This window comes from Vitis vinifera, chromosome 7 (genome assembly GCF_030704535.1).
Source record: "Vitis vinifera cultivar Pinot Noir 40024 chromosome 7, ASM3070453v1".
NCBI classification, from domain to species: domain Eukaryota; kingdom Viridiplantae; phylum Streptophyta; class Magnoliopsida; order Vitales; family Vitaceae; genus Vitis; species Vitis vinifera.
The window spans coordinates 25,220,575-25,243,318 of record NC_081811.1 but is presented as its reverse complement, the minus strand read 5'-3'; the positions used below and the strand labels follow the sequence as shown (position 1 = coordinate 25,243,318).

The following is a 22,744-nucleotide window of genomic DNA, read 5'->3' as shown; positions in this document are numbered from 1 at the left end:
TATATATTATTGTCTTTAACTTGAAAACAAAATTTAAAAGCAATCTTTTTTTAATTAAAAAAAAAGAAAAAAGAAAAAAGTTTGTCCCTCAAAATTTTTAAATACTAAAACTCTTATAATAAGCTTAAGAAATAAAGCATTTTTATATATATTTCTTATATATATAAAAATAAAAATGTTAATGGCTCGTTAATATATTTTGAATTTTTATTTGGACTTATGTTTTTTATTCATTCCAATCCAATGGTACGTAAACTCCTCTAATATATCAATATAGTATATCATATCGTTAATAAGTGATTAGTTAAAAAGAAGAATTTCGTGTAAAAATGTCTTAAGTAATCAAACAACTCTTATGTCATTTTAAGGAAAAAAAAACAGAAAATAAACTATTAAACTATGTTTTTTTTTTTTCTTTTATGAAATAGCCAAAAATTAAATTAAGTTGTTAAATTTTATTAACTATTTTCAACAAGTAAATTTCAGAGCATACTATTAGTGCTTATAATTTAACAAAAAATATTTTTTAATCGTCAATTCCGTCAAACATCATCTAAATATTTTTTTCATAAAAATGCAGGACACTTTCTTACATTTTGGCCGTGAGAATAATGTTTATAGTGATTTTAACGAATCAGACCCTCGAGGCAGATTGAGACTTGTGATAAATGCATAAAAAAAAAAAACTCTGAACAATTTGAAAAACATAGTAAAGTCATAGAGCCACCGTCATAGCGGAAAAGGGAATATTACATAGACGGGCTTGTTGGAGATGAGACAATTGACGAGTGTGCAGGGCCCAAACCACACTCAGAAGAACACCCACTCCAAGGCCAAATCCTCGACCCGACAACCGTACAAAACGGTTCTTAGGATTATGGAACTAATAAACAAATGACAACTGTCTCCTTCAACATTAGTAGAGAACTGGAGAGTGGATGGGTTAATGACAAACACAGCAGAATTTCAAGATATCATGTGAAGTCAAGATATGCTATACATCGGCAGGGGGAACCGAACCCAATTAGGGGCTATTCGAATGTCAAAAAGTTGTATGTAGCAAGTCTGCCCAAGTCGACGGTATCCTCTTGAATATCTCCTGGTGGAACCGAACCCAATTAGGGGCTATTCGAATGTCAAAAAGTTGTATGTAGCAAGTCTGCCTAAGTCGACGGTATTCTCTTGAATATCTCCTGGTCCTCATACAAACAAGTGAGACTGCCTACAGGGTACAGCTGACACTACTCCTGAGGAAGAGAACCAACATCCCCAAATATCCTTCCAAATATATTCTCCTTCATCCTGAAAAATACATCTAAAATTGCCAATAAAATTCCTAAGAATGAGGAATAATGAAGTCCCATAATTCACAAGGGTGGGTGGTGGGGGCTACAAGAGGGGAGAACCATCAAGAAAGGCTTAAGTTACCCAACCCAAACAAACCCCACATAAAAATTAAATTGATTTTCTATTGTCATCGCTGACTCAGCTTGCGCTTTTTTGCCAATTTTCTCAGCCGCTCCCGTTCTTCCTCCTCCTCTATCAAACGAAGTTCCCTTTCGTCTTCCTCCCTTGCAATTCTTGCACTACATTCCAAATATGTGATAGAAATTAGAACATCAACTCAACATGAATCAGAAAATAATTCTAAAATTTGCCTCCTATTGTCCCTACGTAAAATGAAACCTGCAAAATTTGTGGTGAATCTGTAGAAAGCAAAGGAAAAATTCAAATATTCTGAACCAAAGAAGACACTGTTTTTTTCTTTTAAAAAATTAATTTTTTCCAGTTTTGGTGAGAGCTCCATGAAAATAGAAAACAAAATATTTTCTCAACAGACCTCTTTCTTCTTTCCTTATTTCCTTCACCATTACAAAAGAAAACAAGAAAAAATGTCTTTAGAGTTATTCTATTTTCCAACCATCTACTCAGTCAGCTCCTAAAGATGAATATGAAAGATTATATTGTAAGGAATGTAAAAGTGGACAGGTGGGTACAGGGCCTATAGGCCAGATGGTATATGCAGAAGATGGTAGAAACTAGAAATTGATATCAGTAGGAAAATACATATCTAAACCAAAATTGAACAAGGAAATTTAACACCAGTCATTGAAACTTAGAAACCCAAACTAACCTCCTCCTCTCCTCCTTCAAAATATCATCAAAGTTAGCCTCCATATCACTATCATCATCATCATCACGGCCTGCATATTTATTGGGGTTGTACCTGAAAAAGAAATGGCTTGATAATCAAATGGACCAAACTTTACTTATAAGGGCAGCAATTTATATCTAATTTAATTCCAAATTCATGCATCCTTCAGTTTCTCCAGCATCTCATCACAATACCGAGAATATTTTAATATCAGAATAGAACCATTACATTTGAAAAAAACTCGAATGGTTTTGAGATGGCAGGTCAAGGAGCCTAACACAAATCCAACCCATTCAGCCAAACAGCCAATAAAAACCCAACATCTCAGAAATGTCCGTAGGTTAGGTAGCATTTTAGAAACATTTTGGGAATGCCAACAAATGTGAAGATTTGACATTGAAGAAATTACAGCAAATTTTAAATTTGCAATATGCACATAAAGAATGCATAACTTCAGAAGACTAAAAGGCATCCGACTGCAAGAAGAATAAGGAAGAAGGAACTTTTACCCGAACATTCGCCTGATCATATTAATAGCCTTTCCATCTTCATCATCATCCTCATCATCAGAGTACCGTCTAACAGGTTTTTTCTTGGGGCGATGGTCCGACAAAGTAGAGTGTGATGACATTTGCTTAAGTGGCTTGTTTATCTGCGGCAGTTTCAAGTATGTAAACATTGGTCAGATCTTTCAAAAGACTTAAGGATATCCAACAGGAATTAACACTCAAATGACAGTACAAATGTATGTAGAAGTGCAGCTAAACCTGAGGCCTTGATGAATCCACTCTCTGCTTTGGCATCATTTTACCCTTATTAGAATCTTGAAATTGCCTTTTCTGGTCCAAGTTTTGCCTTGGAATAGAAGGATGCAACTTTGAAGGGGGGGCCTTGTGCAAACTAGACATTGAACTCCTTGCACCTGGTGCAGAAGCCTTCTTTTCTGCACTGGAAACTGGCATTTTTGAAGGCAGGCTTTTTGGGCCCACAGGCCGGCCAGGACCAGCTCCATTATTGGTACCAAGCTGTTTTCTGGAATCCACTGACATCAAATTAGGCTTGCTAGCAGAAACTAACTTCTGGGATCCTGCTTTAGCTTGTATTTGACCATTCATTGAAACTGGTTTTCTCTCTTCACGGCTGCTAGGAGCTTGTCTGCCAGTGTTGCTCAAAGGTGGTTTGCTTTTTGGTGGTATGCTTTTTTGTGGTAATTGAACTGACCGTGACTCTTCAACATCAGAAAAAAACCTGTATAAGCCCTCAATGAAAGTAGCATGCTTTAAATCTCATAGACCATAAAACAGATTTGATATAGCAAAGCAGAAATATACCAGAGTTAGGAACAGGAGCTTTTCGAGGTGGAGGCTCTTTTCTAGGAGCTGGAAACTCTGCATCATCAGATAATAGAAAAGAGTAATCTCTTGTATTCTTAAGTTTCTGAGCCTTCACTTTTAGCTGCACATATCAGGAAATTCATGACTTTAATTCAAACCACAGGTTTTTGTCAAAGTTACAAGGCCAATATGTGATAGATTGCTCTAATTACCTCATTTATGACTTTGGGTCGGTGGCCCTGTTCTCTAGGCCTTGATCCTGCATTGGTTGAAGTAGAGTTCTTTTTGTTCTGTGGAGGCAGGTAAAGTCGTCATCAAATAAACATCATCTCAAATGAAGCTATAATCACAACACGACTTCCTAGTGCCATAGTCTAACAACACAATTCTGAGTATCTCTATAAGAAAAGGACCAATGAATCACCTAAAAAGAAATACCAAGCATATAGCATAAATCAAACCACACAGCCAAATCCCTACAATATTAGATGATAAAAATTTAAGCCAAGTTTCCCTTCTTAAGATGTGAGCCTCAACAGCTAAGTATCTCCAACTTCTTTATTTTGTTAATAACAAAAAATTGACTGTACATATAAAATAAATAAATAAAAAGCACATTAAAGCCTGAGATTTCTTTTGCCTTTCCATGGAACCAATTTTATATATTTTATTTTACTTATTTATTTATTAAAATTAGTTTTTGAAAAACAAAAGGTAAAGTTATGGAAAGCTGTGTTATTGTATTTGAACAATTGTTGCAAAAAGTTGTAGGATAACAGCAATGCATCCTTAACAAGTACAAGAATCCTCCAAGGGAAATAAGGCCTCAAAGATTTTCTTTGAACTGAAAACCTAATGCACATGTCATTCATTTAAAATCGCATTGAAAACCCTATTACTGCTTAAATGTCATAAACAAGATGAGTCTCTTTGCCAACCTATCAGATATGTGTCCTCATGTTTTAGGGCAAGAATCCTAGGGCAACATACTCCCAGACTCTGTTCAGGTATTTTCCTGAGCATCAAGCATGAATCTAGGGACCTGACTGCTACACTAGAACTTGAGGCATTTTCCTCAAGCTTCACCTTAATATCAATTTTAGAAACCCTCACAGATTTTTTTGAAAAATGATTTTTTAACAATCTAGGGTTGCAATGTATATGTATCTCATTATGAACCCCCACAAATTCTTTGAAGAAGTGACCTAACACAGAGTTAGGACAGTGATACATGTCTTATTCCAGCATTTTTAGTTAACCGAAACCAGTAACTTAGGTCAAAGCTTGATATCTCACTGCTGGAATTTCTTAGATCTCCAGATAACTGAAAACACTATTAATCCCAAAAAAAATCATAACTGAAAATAAGCACAAGGCTCTTAAGTGGTATTAAAAGAAACATGGCTTCATGAGCATATAGGTCATAGCCTCCACAATCACGTTATTCAGTCAGTTGTAGCAAGATCATATTTGCAGCAAGTAGGATTATGTGCACAAAACACAAACTGAATACATACATTGTGATGGGAGTTTGTAACCAAAGATGCCAGATGCTGAGTTTCTAACAATGACTTGCTTTCTTGGATTACTCTTTGAGCAATAACCGGTTGAGAAGGACCGAAGAAGGATCCATAACTGCAAATTATGAGGCACAATTATGAGGAATAACATCTTATAGGAATAATTCAGGAAACCAGACTTCATCTTCACCTCTAGGATATCCTTCAGATGTGAAAACATCAAATATAAGCATCATAAAAGATGAAACATCAACTGCGTATCGCATTTGACTCCTACCACAAGAAATGAAACATAACAGCCTTTAAAAAAAACACATAATGTTAGAGAAACCATTCTTTGCTTGCTAATATGACTGGAAAAACCATTTAACCATGAGTCACAAGATTCAATTATTAGTGCATCAATAGTGTTCTGGTGACCAGGCCAATTGGTCTTCAAGGTCAAAACAAGGCCCTGTTAATAATAAACTATGGATGGGCATACAAATGTATAATTCTAATTGGAAGTTGAAAGTCTGGAAATGAGTTGCAAGATTCATTTATTAGTGCAGTAAAGGAATCTTAATGACTAAATTAATTTGTATTCAAAGATGAAGTGAGACCTAGTTAAAGATAAGACTTTGCATCAGCATAACAAAGTATTTGGTGTTTTACCTTCATAAAGCATTCAGATATCCAAAAGTTTCATAAATGTAGAAAAAAATTTAGAAGTAAAAAAGAAAAAGAACAAAGTTATTAAAAAAAAACTGTTACAAACCCCAAACACACACTTTGCATTGGCATAACAAGGTCTTTTGTTTGTTACCTTCATAAAGCCTTCAGACGTTTAAAGTTAGTTATGGATGTACTAAAAATTTAAAAGTAAGAACAAGGATTAAAAAAACCAGTAACAAGCCTCAAGTCACACGCACACACACACAAAAGGAACTGCTGTTCACTCTTTGCTTCAATTAAAAGCACCAAACACTGATTCCCAATAAGGTAAAAAAGCTTGAGCATGGTATAACATTTGGGTTCTTAGTTAAATACAATGCCTACTTCAAACAATAGATACAGCAACATGTTCAGTTTGGTTCTGCTCAGGCACGGCCAAGCATATGGAATACTCCATACGTGCCAAACATTAACCAGACCTGTTTGCTATTGGGGTTGAAAATCTTAAACCTAACCCAATGCAACACAAGGTCCATGGGTCCACCTAAACCAACTTGCCTAAACCAATTGATTTTCCTTTTTTAATAAAACTTTTCATTGCAAATTAAAAAACAGAATTTGATTTTAGAAGTATCAATGGAACTGGAAAATTATATCTAAAATCAAGTGTTTGTGCAACCTGCATTTTTTAGCAAATGCCACAATAAATAATTAAACATGTTTAGGCATTTTACATGCAGTTACAAGGGACAAACAATGCTTACAATATTAGTTATTGAAATTTGAAAAATCAGACTACAAGTTGATATTAGAAGTTCCAATTAAAAATAGCTGAATTTTTCTTTTTCCCCACATAAAGTAGGATTCCTTGAATTTGAATTATCCCTACACTTTAATTTCTTTTCCCTCTCCCAGTAATACCATGTTGCGTGTTCTCAACCCCAAAACAAACCATAAACTAAGGATTGAACTTTGATTAAGTAATATATTGAGCTCTCTTGGGCAGAAATTATTTCCACCAGCAGCAGAAACTACCAAACATAGCAGAAAAATTGACAGGTCTCACTGAAGGAACCCATGTGCTAAATTTAAAAAGACAAATGATCACACAGCATAAACCAAATGATTTAGAGTTATACAACCATTAAATCTTCCCTTAATCAAAATACTTAGTGAGGCAAAATCTAATTGGTCCATACCATTATAACGTGTGTGCTAAATCAAAAATGCTGAAAGATATGTAGTAAAACCTCAATAAATAAATGTCCAATAAGTTAATAAACTCGTTTAAATAACTCAAGCTAGCATACCAAATTAATAATCTCATTAAATGCATAAGATAATAATTTTTTAGAAATCCTTAAAGGCTTGATGAAGCCCATAAAAAAATAACAAACAAAAATTCATAATATAATATTGATTAGTTTTTTACAACTACTATTTTTCTCAATTCAACTCTTTCTTAGAACCATAACACATTTGAAAGCTCTTTATCTTCTAAGACACTAAGTTTTGACATCAAATCTCTCCCTTTTAGGAGTCTTTCTATCTTCTACAATTAATAATCATTTTTTTTTTTTGGAAAGTGCATTAAACTTCTATGTTTTAACTTGTTTTTGATAGGTTAGACTTCTATGAATTAACTTTTCACCACATCCATTATTTTTGGATTTATAAGTCATATATGTATAAATACTTTATAGCCTCTCAAAATTAATAAATATTTGTTTATCATTAAATTAATAAATTATTCATTTATCAATACATCAATAACCCTGCTAAGATAATAATTTCTATTTGTCCCAAGAGTATTATTTTATAGGGGTTTTATTGTAGAGGACTAATCAATACATTGAGCAAATTCCAAAACACATTGTCATATTTTCAAGTGGTACCTAAGCTTACCATCAGTCAGCTACTACTGCCACCAAGGGCAAAAATTCAGGTACAGACCAAATAACAACAGAACGCTAGACCATGACAATAACATCTACTTAAACTGAAGCTTTATCCTCTCAAACTTTGTCGTGTTTTACACTTTGCCTCTCATATTCAAAACTCAACACTTTGGCCCCCAAATTTGTTCAAGAGTAACATTTGGCCCCCCAAACTTGTTTCAAAGTCAATGAATAGCATATTAAGTTAAAAAATAAGGCTGAAAAATGGTAGTTGTCATATTTTGAAGGCCTTTGAAAAATTCCACTTCAAGGCTACCAATTTAAAGTTGCTTCTACCCAAGTTCAAACCCATGTTAGAATCAAAGTGTGAAAAAGAGCAATTCCTTTTATAATTTTATAAAAAAAATTGTAATTGGGGGGCTAAGTGTTGCTCTTTAACAAATTTGGGGGGTAAAATATTGAGTTTTGAATGTGAGGGGGCAAATTGTAAAACACACCAAAGGTTGATGAGATTAAATGTATTTACCCCTAAAATAAATATGAAAAGAAGGGAAGGCAATCCCCAAAATCCTTTGATTACTTCCATGCTATTTCAGATAAAAGTTTCAAATGATCCCTTCTTCGTTACATGCCATATAAATCACCCAAAACCCTTCCCATAAATAAACCGGAAATAGATCAGACTAAGCTTAGAAGAAGATCAAACAATAGAACTAAGGAAAAATATGTACAACCCAAAAGCAAAGATTAAACTTAATCCACAACCTTCTCCCTGCTGCTTGGGAATTATGAAATAAACCAAGAGTAATTAAATATCTATAGCAAATTTGATCAACAAAATATCAACTCAACCTATATCAGAGTAAAACTGGGATAGCTTAGAATAACCTTCAATGCCAAAACATAGAAATCCTAATAAAAAACAGATGTTAACCTAGCCAAGGACATCAATGATAACATGGGTTCCAATACTATAGCATCAGACAAGTAAAATGCACATTCTCTGAGAGTGATGAAATACATCATTGCAATAAGATCTGTTGCAATCTGCATCAATACTCTCAGAGAGAACATAGGCTATTCTGTTAGGAATAACTAGAAACAATCACATAAGAAAAGAATAAACAGATCAAACACACAAAGTTGTCAGTGTAACAGAATGGAGTCAACCAAATGGTTGTATAGCAAATAAGGATAAATAGGCACATTGCTCACTTGTCATATGGAAGTTTCTTCCTTTTCTCTTGGTAAATGTTGTGACCAGAACCAGTGTCCTTCTTCAACTGCTTTCTGAAAGATTCTTTTAATTTTTGCCTCAATTCGAGATATTCCACTTCCTCCTTGGTAGGCTTTGGAGCTTCTTTTTCTTCTTCTTCATATTGATCCTCATCAGCTTCTTCCCCTTCCTCCTCATATTCATCTAAATCTTCATCACTTCGATAATACTCCTATAGACCACACCATTAGGGGAAAACAGTACTTAAAAATCGCACACACACACCCCTTAATACAGAAAAGTACATAAGAAAATAATTTTAAAATAAAAATTTCAAAATTGATTTTAAGACTGCTTACAGCTCTATCATATCCCCGCATCCTGTCTGATTCTCGAACAAGCTTACTTAGCACCAGTTACAAATATTGGATGCCTGAAGGTTTTAGAAAAGAAAAAGAACTAGAAGGTTTTAGCAAAAACAACTAAAGATCAAATATTGGGAAGAAATTACAAATAAAAAAATGAAAAAATATGTACGCCTTTTCTTTATTCCAATTGTTGTGACCCTGAATGGATTTTCTTTGCAAAAAAATAAAATAAAATTAAACATGGTGAGATGGTAAGCATCTGCACAAATCAGAAAAATCTGAAATGATTCAATCGTCGACATTAATTCCAAAAAAAAATGTTTCTCTCCTTAAAAACTTAAAAAAAAAAAAAAAATTCGAAGAACAAGAAGAAGAAAACTCTTCTTCGGTCATGAAAAATACACAAAGCAATATAGATGTTTGTACTAAACAAAACATATTAAGAAAATAAAGAAACCCTAATCCAACCTCGCAATCAATCCAAATTCGGGCCATAATCGAGAGGAGACACATGCACGCAATAAAGATTTTGCAGCGATTTAAAAAAAAATACAAAACACAAACCCTAATTCCATCGAAACAGTTGACATTGGACAGTTCCAAGCCAATTGCAAACCCAATCATCAGTACATCAAAAAGAATAAAAACCTCGAAATTAACCAAAACCAGAAAATAAAAATAAATAAAAAATTGTACAACGATAAAAAATCTAACACAAAGAGGTTCAAATACCTGATGCTTGACGAGGATTCGAAGAATTCGTATCAAAATTACGCAATTTTCAACCGCGAAAACAGAATCCAACCGCAGATGACAGCGAAATTAATTGAAAGGGCGGATACAGCGAACGGAATGACTGGGATCTGCGGAGAAGGAAGCCAAAGGGAAAGGGGTTTCGTCGTCAATTTGAGGAATAAAGGAAGGACCCAGAAACAAAACGCTGCGAATGCTATACTGAGCCAAGGTGCGTAATACGCACCCCCAAGTCACATTTCTCAGTTCACCCCCAGCCGGCCCCCACTTTAAAGTCATAGCCCGAATCCCGGTAAAACCACCCCTCAACCAAAGAACTTTACTTCAACTAAAATATTTAATATTTAAAATTACAGAACCTATCACCTAAAAATAAATAAATAAATAAGGAAAAAGGAGAGAAGATTGTAAAGATTTCATCATCAATTTCAAATCAAATTATTTTTCTCATTAGCTGAGCTGTAATAATATTTTTTATTTTTAAAATCTTATTATAAAACTTTATACCAATTTTATTTTTTAGTCCAAATTTATTTATTTATACCAATTCAATCTTTTTTTCTATATCATGAACAATTATTTTGCCTGAGTGGAATACAATCAAAAAGGTTATTTCCAAAAACGGAAACAAATCGGAAATTTTCAAACTCCATGTCAATAAAAAAAAGAAATTAAATTTATTAATTAATTTTAAATATATCAAAATTCTTGTAAATAAAAGATTATTCCTTTTCGTTCTTTTATGATTCGCTTTTTCTTTTTCACTGTTTCTTAAAATTCTAGTCCTGATTCAATTTTAAGAAAATAAATTTACTTAAATATGAATTCTATGCGTATGATCAAAAATAATAAAAATAATTTTGAGCCAATTAGAACTGGGCAGGAGTGACGTGTACAAGCCATAAAAAATAAAAAAGTAAAATAAAAATAAAAGCCAAACAAAGAAAAGGAAAAGGAAAGAGGGAGAAAAGAATATGGAGAATGTTTTTGTTCTCTACAACACCATTATAACACTTTAAAGAAAAACCAATGATACGTTACGGTAATGATAGGAGAGAGTGAATAAGTGATTTTTTAAAGATTTTAATATATGTATTGAAATTTTCCATTCATTTTTTTAAAGATTTTAATACAAGTAATGAAAATTTCGATATAAAAAATGTATGAAGGTGAAAAATCATTGGATCTAAAACCGCACTTAAAAGAGAACTCTTCAATAGGTATATATATAAAAGGAAAGTTAATGGTCTTTGAGTCAATTTTAAAAACACTAGATATGATATAATAAGATATCATATCTCAACATATGATATGATTTCTAATGAAATTTGATATTATTGAATATATATATATATATATATCTTATGAATATGATATTTAATTGTGAAATGAATAAAATAATAATATGAAATATATATTATTTTTTATATTTAAAATAACAATTATATTACATTCACATATTTTTCTATTTAAAAAATTGAAATTTATAAATAAATTTTTTTATATTATGTTATTAAATATATAAAAATAATGCATATGTTATATATTAATATTAGTTTATAAATTTATTTTTAGTTTTTTTTAACCATAAATTTAACTTGTAATAAAAAAGATATTTAGTAAAATAAGTATATAAAAAATAAAATAAAAATTAATTGTATAATTCAAGGAATATTCATATTACATGTAGAAATAATAAAAATTAAATAAATAATATATTCCACCGCTTATCTGTGTTTGTTTGATTGAGTGTTGAATATGATAAGAGATAACTTATAAGTTATTATATTTTCATTACTAATCAAACATGATATAAAATATAATATTTTATTTTTTTAATCTTATCTATGGTTATATGTTATATCTAATCAACCAAATATGACCTAAAAATATTTTAAAAGATTTTTTTTCTTCTAAATTTTTAATTTAAATTTATTTTTCAAATTAATTTTATTATTTAGAAAGATTTTTTATATTCAATCAACATAATTTAAAAATTATGTTGGATTTTCTTTTCTTTTTTTTCAAGTATTTTGCTTCAAAAATTATAAGTTGTCCAAAGCATTTTGTTGTAACTAAAATCGATTCTTGGGGATGCACGCCTCAAAAACTATTTTCTAAAATGAGAGGAAAGGGATATATGTGTGCATGGGGGATAAATGAGTGTATTAATAAGGTTAATATTTTTAAGTAGATATATAAATATAAATATATATATATATATATATATATATATTATAAAGAAATAAGGATGTTTGGTAAATTGTTTTTAAAAACATTTTTCAAAAATTAAAAAACAAAAAACTTGTTTATTTTTAAAAATGATTTTTCTATTTTATTTTGTAAAATATTGTAAATTCAATTTATATAATATTAATTAATTCAATTTAAGTCTTATTAAAAAATTAAATAATTTTTAATTACAAGTGAATAATAAAATATTTTTATTAAGATATAAATAGTAATATTATAAAAAAAATCATGAATTATTCTTTTTATAAAAAATATTATTTTAATATATGTTATAAAAATAATGATATTAACATCCACTTAAAAGCATAATCGTTTTTTTAAATGAATATAAATAATTTTAAAATAGTAATTGTTTGTAATATATTTTATTTATAATGAATTTAAAAACAAATAAAATTTAAATTTTTTAACATATAAATGAGTCAATTTTTTTATTATATGCACATATTTAATACTCAATTATCGATAAAGTATTCCACGTTGTATTGATTTTATTTGTAATTAATTGGATTAACTTTTTGAAATCTAACATATTCTTAAAATTTAAAAGATTCATTTAAAAAATTAAATTATTAACCATGTCTTAATTAATTTAAGTTCAATATTAAACATCAAATGAAAATATTTTTCCAACAATTTCAATACTTAATATATCATATATTTAACCAAACGTGGGATAAGATAAAGTAATTAGATATATTATTCATAAGAATAACTTATTATATTTTGTCTTATATTCAACAAATATCACACTCTTCCGTGCTAGTAGGTTGACTACCCTATGCATCCCGACTAAGGTCTCACAAACATGTACTTCCCTTATGCATCCAGTCACTTCACTAATGTGTATAGATTTATACAAAAGGGTAGATTGGTTATATACTCTTATACGCATACTTATGAGAAAATCAATTCTACATTGTTGTTGAGTTATCGGACTTATCCACTCGGGTATTTGTGGAATTTTTATAGATTGTGTTGTGGGAAATCTACCAAAGTTAGGCAGATAGATAGACTCCTTTCTCGTTGCTAAGGGAGAGTAAGAAAATAAAATAAAATTTTTGTTTTATAATAGGATATATTATTCTTAAAGATAACTTATTATATCTTATTATTGACCAAATATGAGATAAAATGAATTTCATCATTTGTTTTATTATATGTTCAATTAAACATAGAATAAGATAAATAATTCGATATATTATTTTTTAATTTTTTTAATATCTTTTGTACATAAGATGACTGAATCTTAAACTAAGATATAAGATATACATGTATCTCTCCAACCATGATTTTCTCTCCTAAAGGATACCTAACAAGCTATATGAAGTCAAGCTTCCTAAGTCCAAGCCCGTGAGCTATTTCTCTCATCTCCTCTTTGTCAGAGACACTCACTTACAATCCTCCCTTAACGAAATATTTGTTATTATTCCGAAAAGGGAACAGGTGAGTGAGTGCCTCTAACTGAGGTGCTCACTCACAATCTCTTGTTCGTGGAAGGGGATCCAAGGGTCCTCCCCTAGGAACCTTTTAGAAACTAAAATAACCTCTTCATCTTCTCCCTTAAATAAGTGAGTGAGCACCCGACGGTGCTCATGATCGCTTAAGAAGGAGAGTTAAGCAAAGGAGAGTTATTGAGTTGCTAGCCTATTCTTTTCTTTTATTTTCTTTTATTGTTATTCCTCCCGTCCCGCCATTCAAAATGAATGGAGTAAGGGACGACCCTTATAAGGGGTGAGGGGGGAACCCTCTCTCCTATTGACTTTCCATATAAAATAAAATAAAAACAATTTTTAGATTTTAAAATCCTCGAATTGAGATTCCACATATCTACCTAGGGTATGGAGCCATCGTCGGCTAGTCAACATGCTCAACACTATAGGCGCTTATGTAACGGACTGGGGAAGGCCCCACTCTCTTTCTCATCCGAATCTAGGTTCACCACTCCTAGACCACCGCATAGAGTTTTATGTTAACGCTGGCAATATTGTTCCTCTAGTTGTCTCGAATAGTCGAATTATATTATCGAGTTCGAAATAAACAACTAGTTACTAACTTCGATAACTCTATTTTACTCAATAAACAAACCGGTATAGGGACCATTGATTCCCATTTCCCGTTATTTGATAGTTCATAGAGAGGCATAACCCCATTAGGTATACGAAAGTTTTACTGGACATTAACAACAAGAGCTTTCTCGTTAACAAACCTACTGAGAAGGATTATTCAGTAATATGTTTCCCAACTCACTTAAAAGTTTATAAAACGGAAACACTATGCCACTCACGCCTAAGAGCTATATAAATGCAGCGCTCCTCAAGAGTCTAAAGGATATAGTATATTTCGGCCTTTAACCAAGGGGTCCCTTCTCTTCGAATAAGTTATTTCTCTTGTCACTATACGATTAAACTTTAACTAATTTTTTTACTGATAAAATACTGATTAAACCTAGCGTGAGTGACTCTGACAAGAGTCAGGAACAAGTCTTCCAGTTGTTCCTAAGTTAATTTGTCTATTGGTGGAGCCTAGTGACACATGGGGGTCCAGGGGAACTCCATTGGCAAAGAAGCTAAATAAAGTTCCTTTTCTTTTTCTAGTGAGAGAGTGACTCTTGATTATAAGGGTCACGACCAGTAAGTAATTTTCATGAGTATACTATTGTGGCAAGCAAGTCCACTATTCTTGACTCCTAGTCAGGAATAGAATAAGGACTTGACCTTTTAATAGTACTTGTGACAAGTATAGAGAGTTTATTAAAGAGATGTTAGTAGAGAACACTCTATAAGTGGTACTCTATGGTAACTCTTTTAGATATTTTTCTTATAGCTCCTTAAATTCTATATACTACAATAATTCTTGATAATGACTTTATGGGAATTTTTTGATTTGATACTTGCTTTGTACTGTGAGTAGATTTTCATACGCATAAAAGACCATTTTTACAGACAAAAACAATTTCCTTTTATGATTGTTTCGTATACGTCTGCTTTGGCTCAAATGAGCGAAGAAACTTCAGTTAAGTTATGCTATAGAAAAGGACAATTCATTTCAAAGTACTTTAATTGGTACACGCAAGAAATAGGCTAATTCAGCCGCTTTTTGTTCCATTTCTTAGACAAAAAATACTCACTTCCAAACAAAACAGAAGAAGGAGACGATTGAATGATTGGTAGTTCTTGTTGAGCCATTCAATGATTTCAGAGTAACATACTAGAAAAGAAAAAGGAAACGAGAATCGAATTTCCTGAATTTGCAGTGTATTTAATTTATCAAGTAAAATACATTTTAATAATAAAATAAAATAAATAAATCTTGCCCTAAACTAGAATACTACCATATATGAGTTCCTAGATGATATAATACTGTTTGTCTTCCAGGAAAATGGTGGTGCTCAGCCCCAGATGTTTCGCTAATGAAATTTGCCCCCCATGCTTTCCTTTGCCTTGAAAATCAAATTTTTTATAAGCAGTATAGATTTAATTTTCTTTGCCATATGCACATCAAACGTTCCAACATTTTTTTTCCTGATGGCAAAGTGATCTGAAGTTCATACGATCATAGTGTTTGTTGAAAGGTCCTTACATTTCATACGCTGGTCTGTTGGACTGGGTTTTCCTTGCGGTACTCTGATGGTTACGTCTCATCAGCCCATAATTTTGTTTCCCTTGTCCATTTTAACCGAAGACGAAAGAACCCCCACTTCCCATCGCATCACGAGTTAGGGGCTAAGGATATACATATTTCCATTATATTATATAGTTCAATCTGGTGTGATGTGAAACTACTGGTCAATGGCCACTTGGCTGGTGCCAAAATGATTAAACTGAACAGTACTAAGCACACTTTGTGGTTGTAGGATAGGTCACAATTATTAATTCACACCTACTAGTTAGAAGCACAGAAAAAGCAACAAGGGAAACTAATCACACCATACGATTCTGGTTCAAAACCCAAAGAATATTAACCAAACAAAAGGACCACTTAATATTAATTCCAATTCAAACTCCCATTCTGCATTAACCTACGTACTTACATATGAACTGAAATAGATGAATGATACATCTACGTCTTCTTATTTCTTCTACCATTTTTACGGCAACTCCCACAGATAATTTTGTTATTTCTTCCATTGAAGATCAGAAGGTAGGACCAGATCAGAAGATTGGACCAGCTGCAACAATCTCCTCAGTCAGCTTGTTGTCCTTGCCAATCTTGTAGTTAGCGAATACCTCAAAGTTCTTCTTGAATAGGCCAGCCAGCTTCAGCAGTGTTTCATCATATGCCTTCTTATCTGTCCACTGCAATCCAAAACTTAAGTACATCAGTAAAAGAAAATTAAATATAAGTACTAAGCAGTAGTGAAAAGAGGTCAAGAAAGGCCAACTCACAGTGTTCACAGGATCCAGGATTTCTGAAGGCACACCCTCAACCTCGGTTGGGATCTCAAGCCCAAACACTTGAGTCTTCTTATAATTTGCCTTCAGAAGGCTTCCAGAGTGTATGGCATCAATGATTTTCCGGGTGTGTGCCAACTTAATACGCTTCCCTGAGCCATAGCTGAGAAAGAAAATGGAAGTCACTCACTTAATCACATTGTACCATAGTAATGAAGGATTTGTATAATGTAATCCACATTGGTTGTATACCTTCCACCTGACCAACCAGTGTTGACCAGCCATGCCGTTGCCCCATGTTTCTGCATCTTCTCGGCCAACATGGCCGCATACTTAGTAGGATGCAACATTATAAAGGCAGCACCAAAGCAAGCTGAGAATGTTGCTTGTGGCTCCTTCACACCCTCCTCTGTGCCCGCCACCTATTTCAATCATTGTCAAGAGATTCACTCAGTGAATAGTGGCAGCGGTTAGCCGAACCAATAAGTGGCTATCCAACTAATACTAAAGTGGCATTCTAAGGAAATAAGTAATCGAAGGATGAGGTACATACCAGAGCAGTGTAGCCACTGATAAAATGGTACATGGTCTGTGCCAGGTTCAGTTTGCTCACAGGTGGGAGCACACCAAATGCATCACATGCCAGAAGTATGACATTCTTTGGGTGAGGGCCAACACATGGAAGCTTCGCATTGGGGATATACTCAATGGGATAGGATGCACGAGTGTTCTCTGCAACAAGAATAACAGTCATAAGATGAAAACAAGGCTGTTGCATAGATGTCCTTGTTAACCCACACATAATTTATCTAGTATATCTTATTCAAAAATTGTTTCAGTCCCTCTGCATTCCTCACTTCGGATCATTCAGATATACTGGCGGTCAAATTTAAAAGGGTAAAAGGGCTGGCCTTCCATTGTCATCTGGGCAACTGAAGGGAGCATCAAGGAAATTATAACGTTGACTTAAACAACCCATTTGGTTAAGTGGGCGCTGACTTTATGTTATCCGTATAACATTTATAACTATTTAATTATATATTCTACATTATCCTCATAACTATTTAAGTGTAGACTTTAATATTCTACCAATTATAACGGTGATAAGTCATAACTTATCCAATAATCAGTCAGATTATATCAAAGGATTGGTGTTTACCTGTAACAGACTTGTCCGTGTAATCAACCTCGCGTGTGTGCTCATCGAACACCACATTTTCCAACACTGCCAACAACGATAAATTATAATAATTCAACTTCACAACCTTAGCTTTGAAACGATCCAGCAAAATAATTGTATTAGAATAATAAGAGGAGAGGACCTTACCAGTGCCAAACTTGATGGCATTAAAGATATCAGGCTCTTTCTCCCTTGAGAGATCAATGCACTTAGCATAGCAACCACCCTCAATGTTTGACACGCCATTGTCACCCCAACAGTGTTCATCATCTCCAATTAAATATCTATTGTGGTCAGTAGACAGAGTTGTCTTCCCAGTACCTAAAATTAAAGAAAAACAATTGAAGTACTCATTAATAACAGTGAAAGCACGAGATAAACCAAATAGCCAGTTATGTCATTAATAAAAAGGGGTCAATGAGGTGAGAAGGTAAAAAGGCACATATCATATTGGCAAGGGGAAATGGCTCCACATCGCGATCCATCCGCTGATGACTTACCTGACAATCCAAAGAAAAGGGCGACATCTCCATCTTTGCCTATGTTGCAGCCGGAATGTAGGGAGAGGATTTGACGCTTAGGCATGAGATAGTGCATTACACTGAAAAGACCCTTCTTCATTTCCCCGGCGTACTGGGTGCCGAGGATGACCATTTCCCTCCTAGCAAGATTAAGATCTACGCTAGTAGAGGATGTCATGTAGTGGGTGAATCGATTACACGGGAACTGCCCAGCATTGTATATAGTGAAGTCCGGAGTACCGAAATTCTCCAGCTCTTCAGGTGTGGGTCGGATACACCTGCCACCCACCCAGTTATCGAATTGTACACTAAGCTAATACACCATGGCACATTTTCTACCACTCATTCTTAGTTCCTTCACTGAATTCCATGTAGGAATGATAATGCTCAACATAGGATAATTAACATTATGTCAACGTTAAGGAGACTTATCTGGCAGGGCTCTAGGCCTTTGAGGAGGGAAGAACACAAATAAATACTGCAAATAATTAATTAATGTCTCTGTTTTTTTTTTTTTTACTTACATGTTGTGCATGAACAGTGAATGATAAGCCCTGGCAGACACAATCCGGACTTTGAGTCGGTTCTCTGGGTCCCAATTCAGAAATTGATCATTCACAAAAACCTGAAAATCACAGATAGAAAAGCTATTATTGCCATCCATCTCCTGATCCACAGGACATTAAATATTTCATTAAATGCTAATGAAATAATTAAAAGGATTTTCGCAAATGAATAGAACGTAGAAAAAAAGATTTTCACAAATGAAATCAAAAGGATTAAGAATGCGAGATTAAAAATTGGATGAGTAAACATCATTTTAACCCTACAATCCCAGGCTAATACCGAAGGTATATCAATCTCGTTGCTATAAATAAATGACCCAATCTTTCCTCAAGGGCATCTAATATCTAAGGCATACTCCTGGTTTGAGTCTTGAAAGTACTTGATTTTTTATTAGATCTCAATGAAAAAGGTGAGAACAAAAAAATGTTGAAGGAAAATATGTGGGAAAAATGCTAAAACATCTAAATAAAATACAGAATTATTTATTTATTTATTTAATTTTTTCATTTCTCTTTTTTTTTTTTTTTCTCTTCCTAATATTTTTTTCTCAGATTTTCTCGAAAGCTATGTTGAATCTCTATTTTATTTTTCCTAAACTTTCCCATAAACAAACAAACCCATACCCATAAATCTTGCAATCCAGGAACCTTAGGCCTGGCCAACTGCCACTTGAAAATCAGAACAGAGGAGAAAAAGGATCAGGTGGTCCATCATGGACAACAGACCGTGACACACTAGGGGTACACCTAAACCAACCCCTTCTGTAATTGATTTTCCCGAAAGAGTTTATCATATATGACCTAAATTCCTGAGTCATGGATTGAATAAGAAACAGAGAAAAAAGAAATAGAATACCATATACTAGCAAGGACATGTAAATTACTCACAGTAGGACAAATTTGCTTCTCCCAAAGGATCAGGGTCAGATGGGTCATTTTAGAAAAAGACAAGAAAGATACCATGACACACATCACCATCATTCAGAGCCATATCATGGATGAGAACATGCCAGCTTTTTTCTTCTTTTTCCAAACAAGGTTCCAAACCCCTTGTTTTGAGGGACGAAATTAATTAAAGCGTGGGAGCCATAGACCAAAAAGAGAAACAGAAACAACGGTTTCCATTTCTTTTTAAATTTCTATGTTTAGGAGGGGAGAAATAAAAAAAGTCCATTTAATACTGAAATTAATTAGTAAAACGGGAGTAGGGAACAATATCTAAGATTAGAAAGAAGATACCTTGTCCAAAGAGTTGAGGTAATCAACAGCTCTCTCTCTGTTCACCATGAAGGTATGCTCGTCCATCTCAATGTTGGGTGAGCCCCTGTAAATATAAATGATTCAGATCAAGCAAATCAGCCGAAGTAAATTATTGGGTGCTGAAATGAGTCGAGCAGGAGGGGGAGGGACACATACTTTCCCCACCAGAGCTCGACCTCGGTGGTCTCATCCTTGACGACGCGTTTGTCTCTAGGAGAACGGCCCGTCTTGGCTCCAGAAAGGGTCGCCAAGGCACCGCTCGATGTAATGAACGACCCATGCTCGTACTTTATTGCCTGCTCGTATAACTCTGCAACCCCAGACCCAAAGGTTTAATGAAAATTAGTGGTACCACCACAAGGAAAAAAATAATAATAAAAACAGTACCATATACATATATATCGATGAACAGAATTATTACCTCCAGGAGAGAGATTGTAGAGGATATGGGTGAACTTCAAGGCACTATCGCTGATGTTAAGCGTCGGAGTGAAATGGTGGTGCGTCACGTGCGACTTTGGAGTAGTGTCGGTCTTTCTAGCTGGGTCCCCTTTCACGACCTTTGGTCCAGTTTCTCTCGTCAGGGACGCCAAAGATGCGCTGTTTAAAAGAAACCACAATAGTCATTATCCAACCAATTATGGCCGTCCCCAATACCATTTTCTCTGCTTCTAACAAAAACGGCAAAAACAAGCCAGGATTAAAATACCTTATCAATCCTCATGAATGGCCAAATTACCAAAATTTCCCAGTTTCCAGATCTCGACCTATCTTATAATTTTGAGGGTATTTTTATAATTTTAGTTTATACTAAATTTTCATGGGCTTCTTTAAGGGCACACCACCCGATATTTCCTGGGCCCCAGCCCTGCTTGTCTATGATAAACCCTACAGAACCACCACCATATTTAAAGTTTAAACCGTCTGGTGTATCAGAACTCTTCCACATCTCCAGTACCATATCTCCAGTACTACATATCCACCATTCAGATCTCAGTACTCAAGCGAGGCCCACGTGGTGAAGGCCGATCAGGTAAAATTTCATAACATACGATATCCAGGACTATGAATGGTGGGAATATAGTGACCCTCTTGTCATGACATGTGTCCATCGGGGGTATAAAGATAAAAAGATAATGATTCCAGTAATAATGAAAATACTTTTATACCCCTTATTATGAGATGAAAATACTTTACTTTTATGTCCTTATTAAGAGATAAAAATACTTTTATGCCCCTTATTAAGAGATGCAGATGCATCATGCATATGGTGAAGCGGTGAGCGGGTCCCTTGGGCAGGGGATCATGTTTATCATTTTTTTTGTTTTCCCTTTTTATTTTTAATTAGGCTCCTCCACGGTCAGAGGACGTGGCAGCATCCAAATCGTCCACATCAGAAGAGGCCCATAATCTGAGGCCCTCTTGCTGAGGTGGACGGTCAGGATGACTGTTGTGTATACCTGATTGACTGGAGCTGTAGCTGCTGGCGTTCTTCGTCCGAAATGGTGGCAAAAGCTCCCTCAGACCCTTTAATGGGAGTGGTTGGCGCGGATTTCTTCTTCTGAAGCGAGTGAAGTTCATCGATCGTCTGTGCCTTTACAGGCGTAGTACTGTCGTCGTGACAGATCTCGCTCTGTTTCTTGTGCGTCTGGACCTTCGCCAGTCCGTTGCGCGCGACGACTCCGTTGTTGAAGCTGAATTCTTCGTGTCCGTTTCCGTTTCCTGCCATTTTCTGCAATATCCATCAACAACAATCAGAAATTCGTATTCAAAACACCAAAATACATCTAAACAAATCATCAAACAAACTATGCTTGAAAACGCGTATATTTCCATTCAAAGTAGATCTAAGCAGATCTTTTTATATCTTTTTCATTTCAAAGAACAATATACTCGATTATCAGGGATTGTTAACGAAGCAACAAGAGATTCTCTGAAATTCAATCCAGAGAAAAAGAGAAATCTGACCAGAGGGGGAGAGCTCGAAACGAAAATGAGAACTGAGTGGGAAACAAAACCCAAAAGCTAGAATGAAATGGAAATGAAAGCAAAGGACTCCACCATCAAAGTGCAGTTCTTTCGTAGAGGTAAATGAGAAGGTGATGCGAATAATGGAGTGCCCAAGCCACCGTTTTAAAGGCTCCAGCACCCCCCTCTAACTAGGGTATAACCCTCGTCAAACTAACTATGGTTAAACCCTATCTAGTCTGGTTAAAGTTCCATAAAGTGAAATTTTCCAAAAAAATCCATTTAAGTTGGAAACGGACCTTCATATCCTTTAGACTCGGGTGCACCCAGGACCGCCTAACGCGGTTACCCTCAGATAATCAAGTCCGTTGTATAAATCACAAACCCAGAAAATATGATCATCTGACTCGTCACGGTGGAGATTGGAGACCGCTCTGTTGCTCGGTAGTCTCAGGAGTACATGAAATTTCCCCTCATATACGAATGAGTATACACGCGAGCGCCATAACCAGATAACCTTCCATGTACACACACAGTTTGCAACGGTGTCTCCACCGTACATTAATTCAAATTTAAATTCGTGTTCAGTTCCGGAACCTCACAGTCAAAGTATCGTGAAAATATCAATAGATTTACAGTTGACTTATTTCCATGAATTTTAACTTTTTAAAAAAATTGAAAAAAACTCATACAGAGGATTAGTT

The 22,744-nt window shown here is 34.2% G+C and overlaps 2 protein-coding genes across 3 annotated transcripts; both read right to left on the bottom strand.

The window, feature by feature from the left end:
* Positions 1 to 696: 696 nt before the first annotated feature.
* LOC100241361 (protein spt2) lies at positions 697 to 10,141 on the bottom strand. Its single transcript, XM_002265389.5, has 10 exons — positions 9,878 to 10,141; positions 9,137 to 9,210; positions 8,777 to 9,009; positions 5,007 to 5,124; positions 3,702 to 3,779; positions 3,487 to 3,610; positions 2,923 to 3,383; positions 2,665 to 2,807; positions 2,135 to 2,227; positions 697 to 1,586 (listed from the first exon to the last, which is right to left on the bottom strand). The coding sequence occupies exons 2-10, from the start codon at positions 9,155 to 9,157 to the stop codon at positions 1,475 to 1,477; spliced, it is 1,383 nt and encodes a 460-aa protein (XP_002265425.2). The 5' UTR covers positions 9,158 to 9,210; positions 9,878 to 10,141; the 3' UTR covers positions 697 to 1,474.
* A 5,970-nt stretch (positions 10,142 to 16,111) lies between these two features.
* Positions 16,112 to 22,197, bottom strand: LOC100256754 (phosphoenolpyruvate carboxykinase (ATP) 1). Of its 2 annotated transcripts, XM_059738602.1 has the most exons (13): positions 22,041 to 22,197; positions 21,533 to 21,804; positions 20,494 to 20,672; positions 20,229 to 20,382; positions 20,052 to 20,136; positions 18,771 to 18,871; positions 18,226 to 18,524; positions 17,873 to 18,046; positions 17,705 to 17,770; positions 17,099 to 17,277; positions 16,798 to 16,967; positions 16,540 to 16,708; positions 16,112 to 16,449 (listed from the first exon to the last, which is right to left on the bottom strand). In XM_059738602.1, the coding sequence occupies exons 2-13, from the start codon at positions 21,799 to 21,801 to the stop codon at positions 16,306 to 16,308; spliced, it is 1,989 nt and encodes a 662-aa protein (XP_059594585.1). In that variant the 5' UTR covers positions 21,802 to 21,804; positions 22,041 to 22,197; the 3' UTR covers positions 16,112 to 16,305. The 2 variants fall into 2 exon arrangements, with proteins under 2 accessions (XP_059594585.1, XP_059594584.1); XM_059738601.1 differs by having other exon boundaries at positions 16,112 to 16,708; positions 22,041 to 22,196.
* Between the last annotated feature and the right edge of the window lie 547 nt (positions 22,198 to 22,744).

Bases quoted from the DNA above. Each gene is read 5' to 3' on its own strand.
- LOC100241361 (XM_002265389.5), bottom strand. From the start codon at position 9,157: ATGCGGGGATATGATAGAGCT. The intron at 3,780-5,006 runs GTATGTATTCAG...CTGCCTCCACAG, and splicing joins TTACAAACTCCCATCACAAT to AACAAAAAGAACTCTACTTC. The intron at 2,808-2,922 runs GTTTAGCTGCAC...AAACTGCCGCAG, and splicing joins TGGATTCATCAAGGCCTCAG to ATAAACAAGCCACTTAAGCA.
- LOC100256754 (XM_059738601.1), bottom strand. From the start codon at position 21,801: ATGGCAGGAAACGGAAACGGACACGAAGAATTCAGCTTCAACAACGGA. The intron at 20,137-20,228 runs GTATGTGTCCCT...TTATATTTACAG, and splicing joins GTCGAGCTCTGGTGGGGAAA to GGGCTCACCCAACATTGAGA. The intron at 18,525-18,770 runs GTAAGTAAAAAA...GGTGGGTGGCAG, and splicing joins TCACTGTTCATGCACAACAT to GTGTATCCGACCCACACCTG.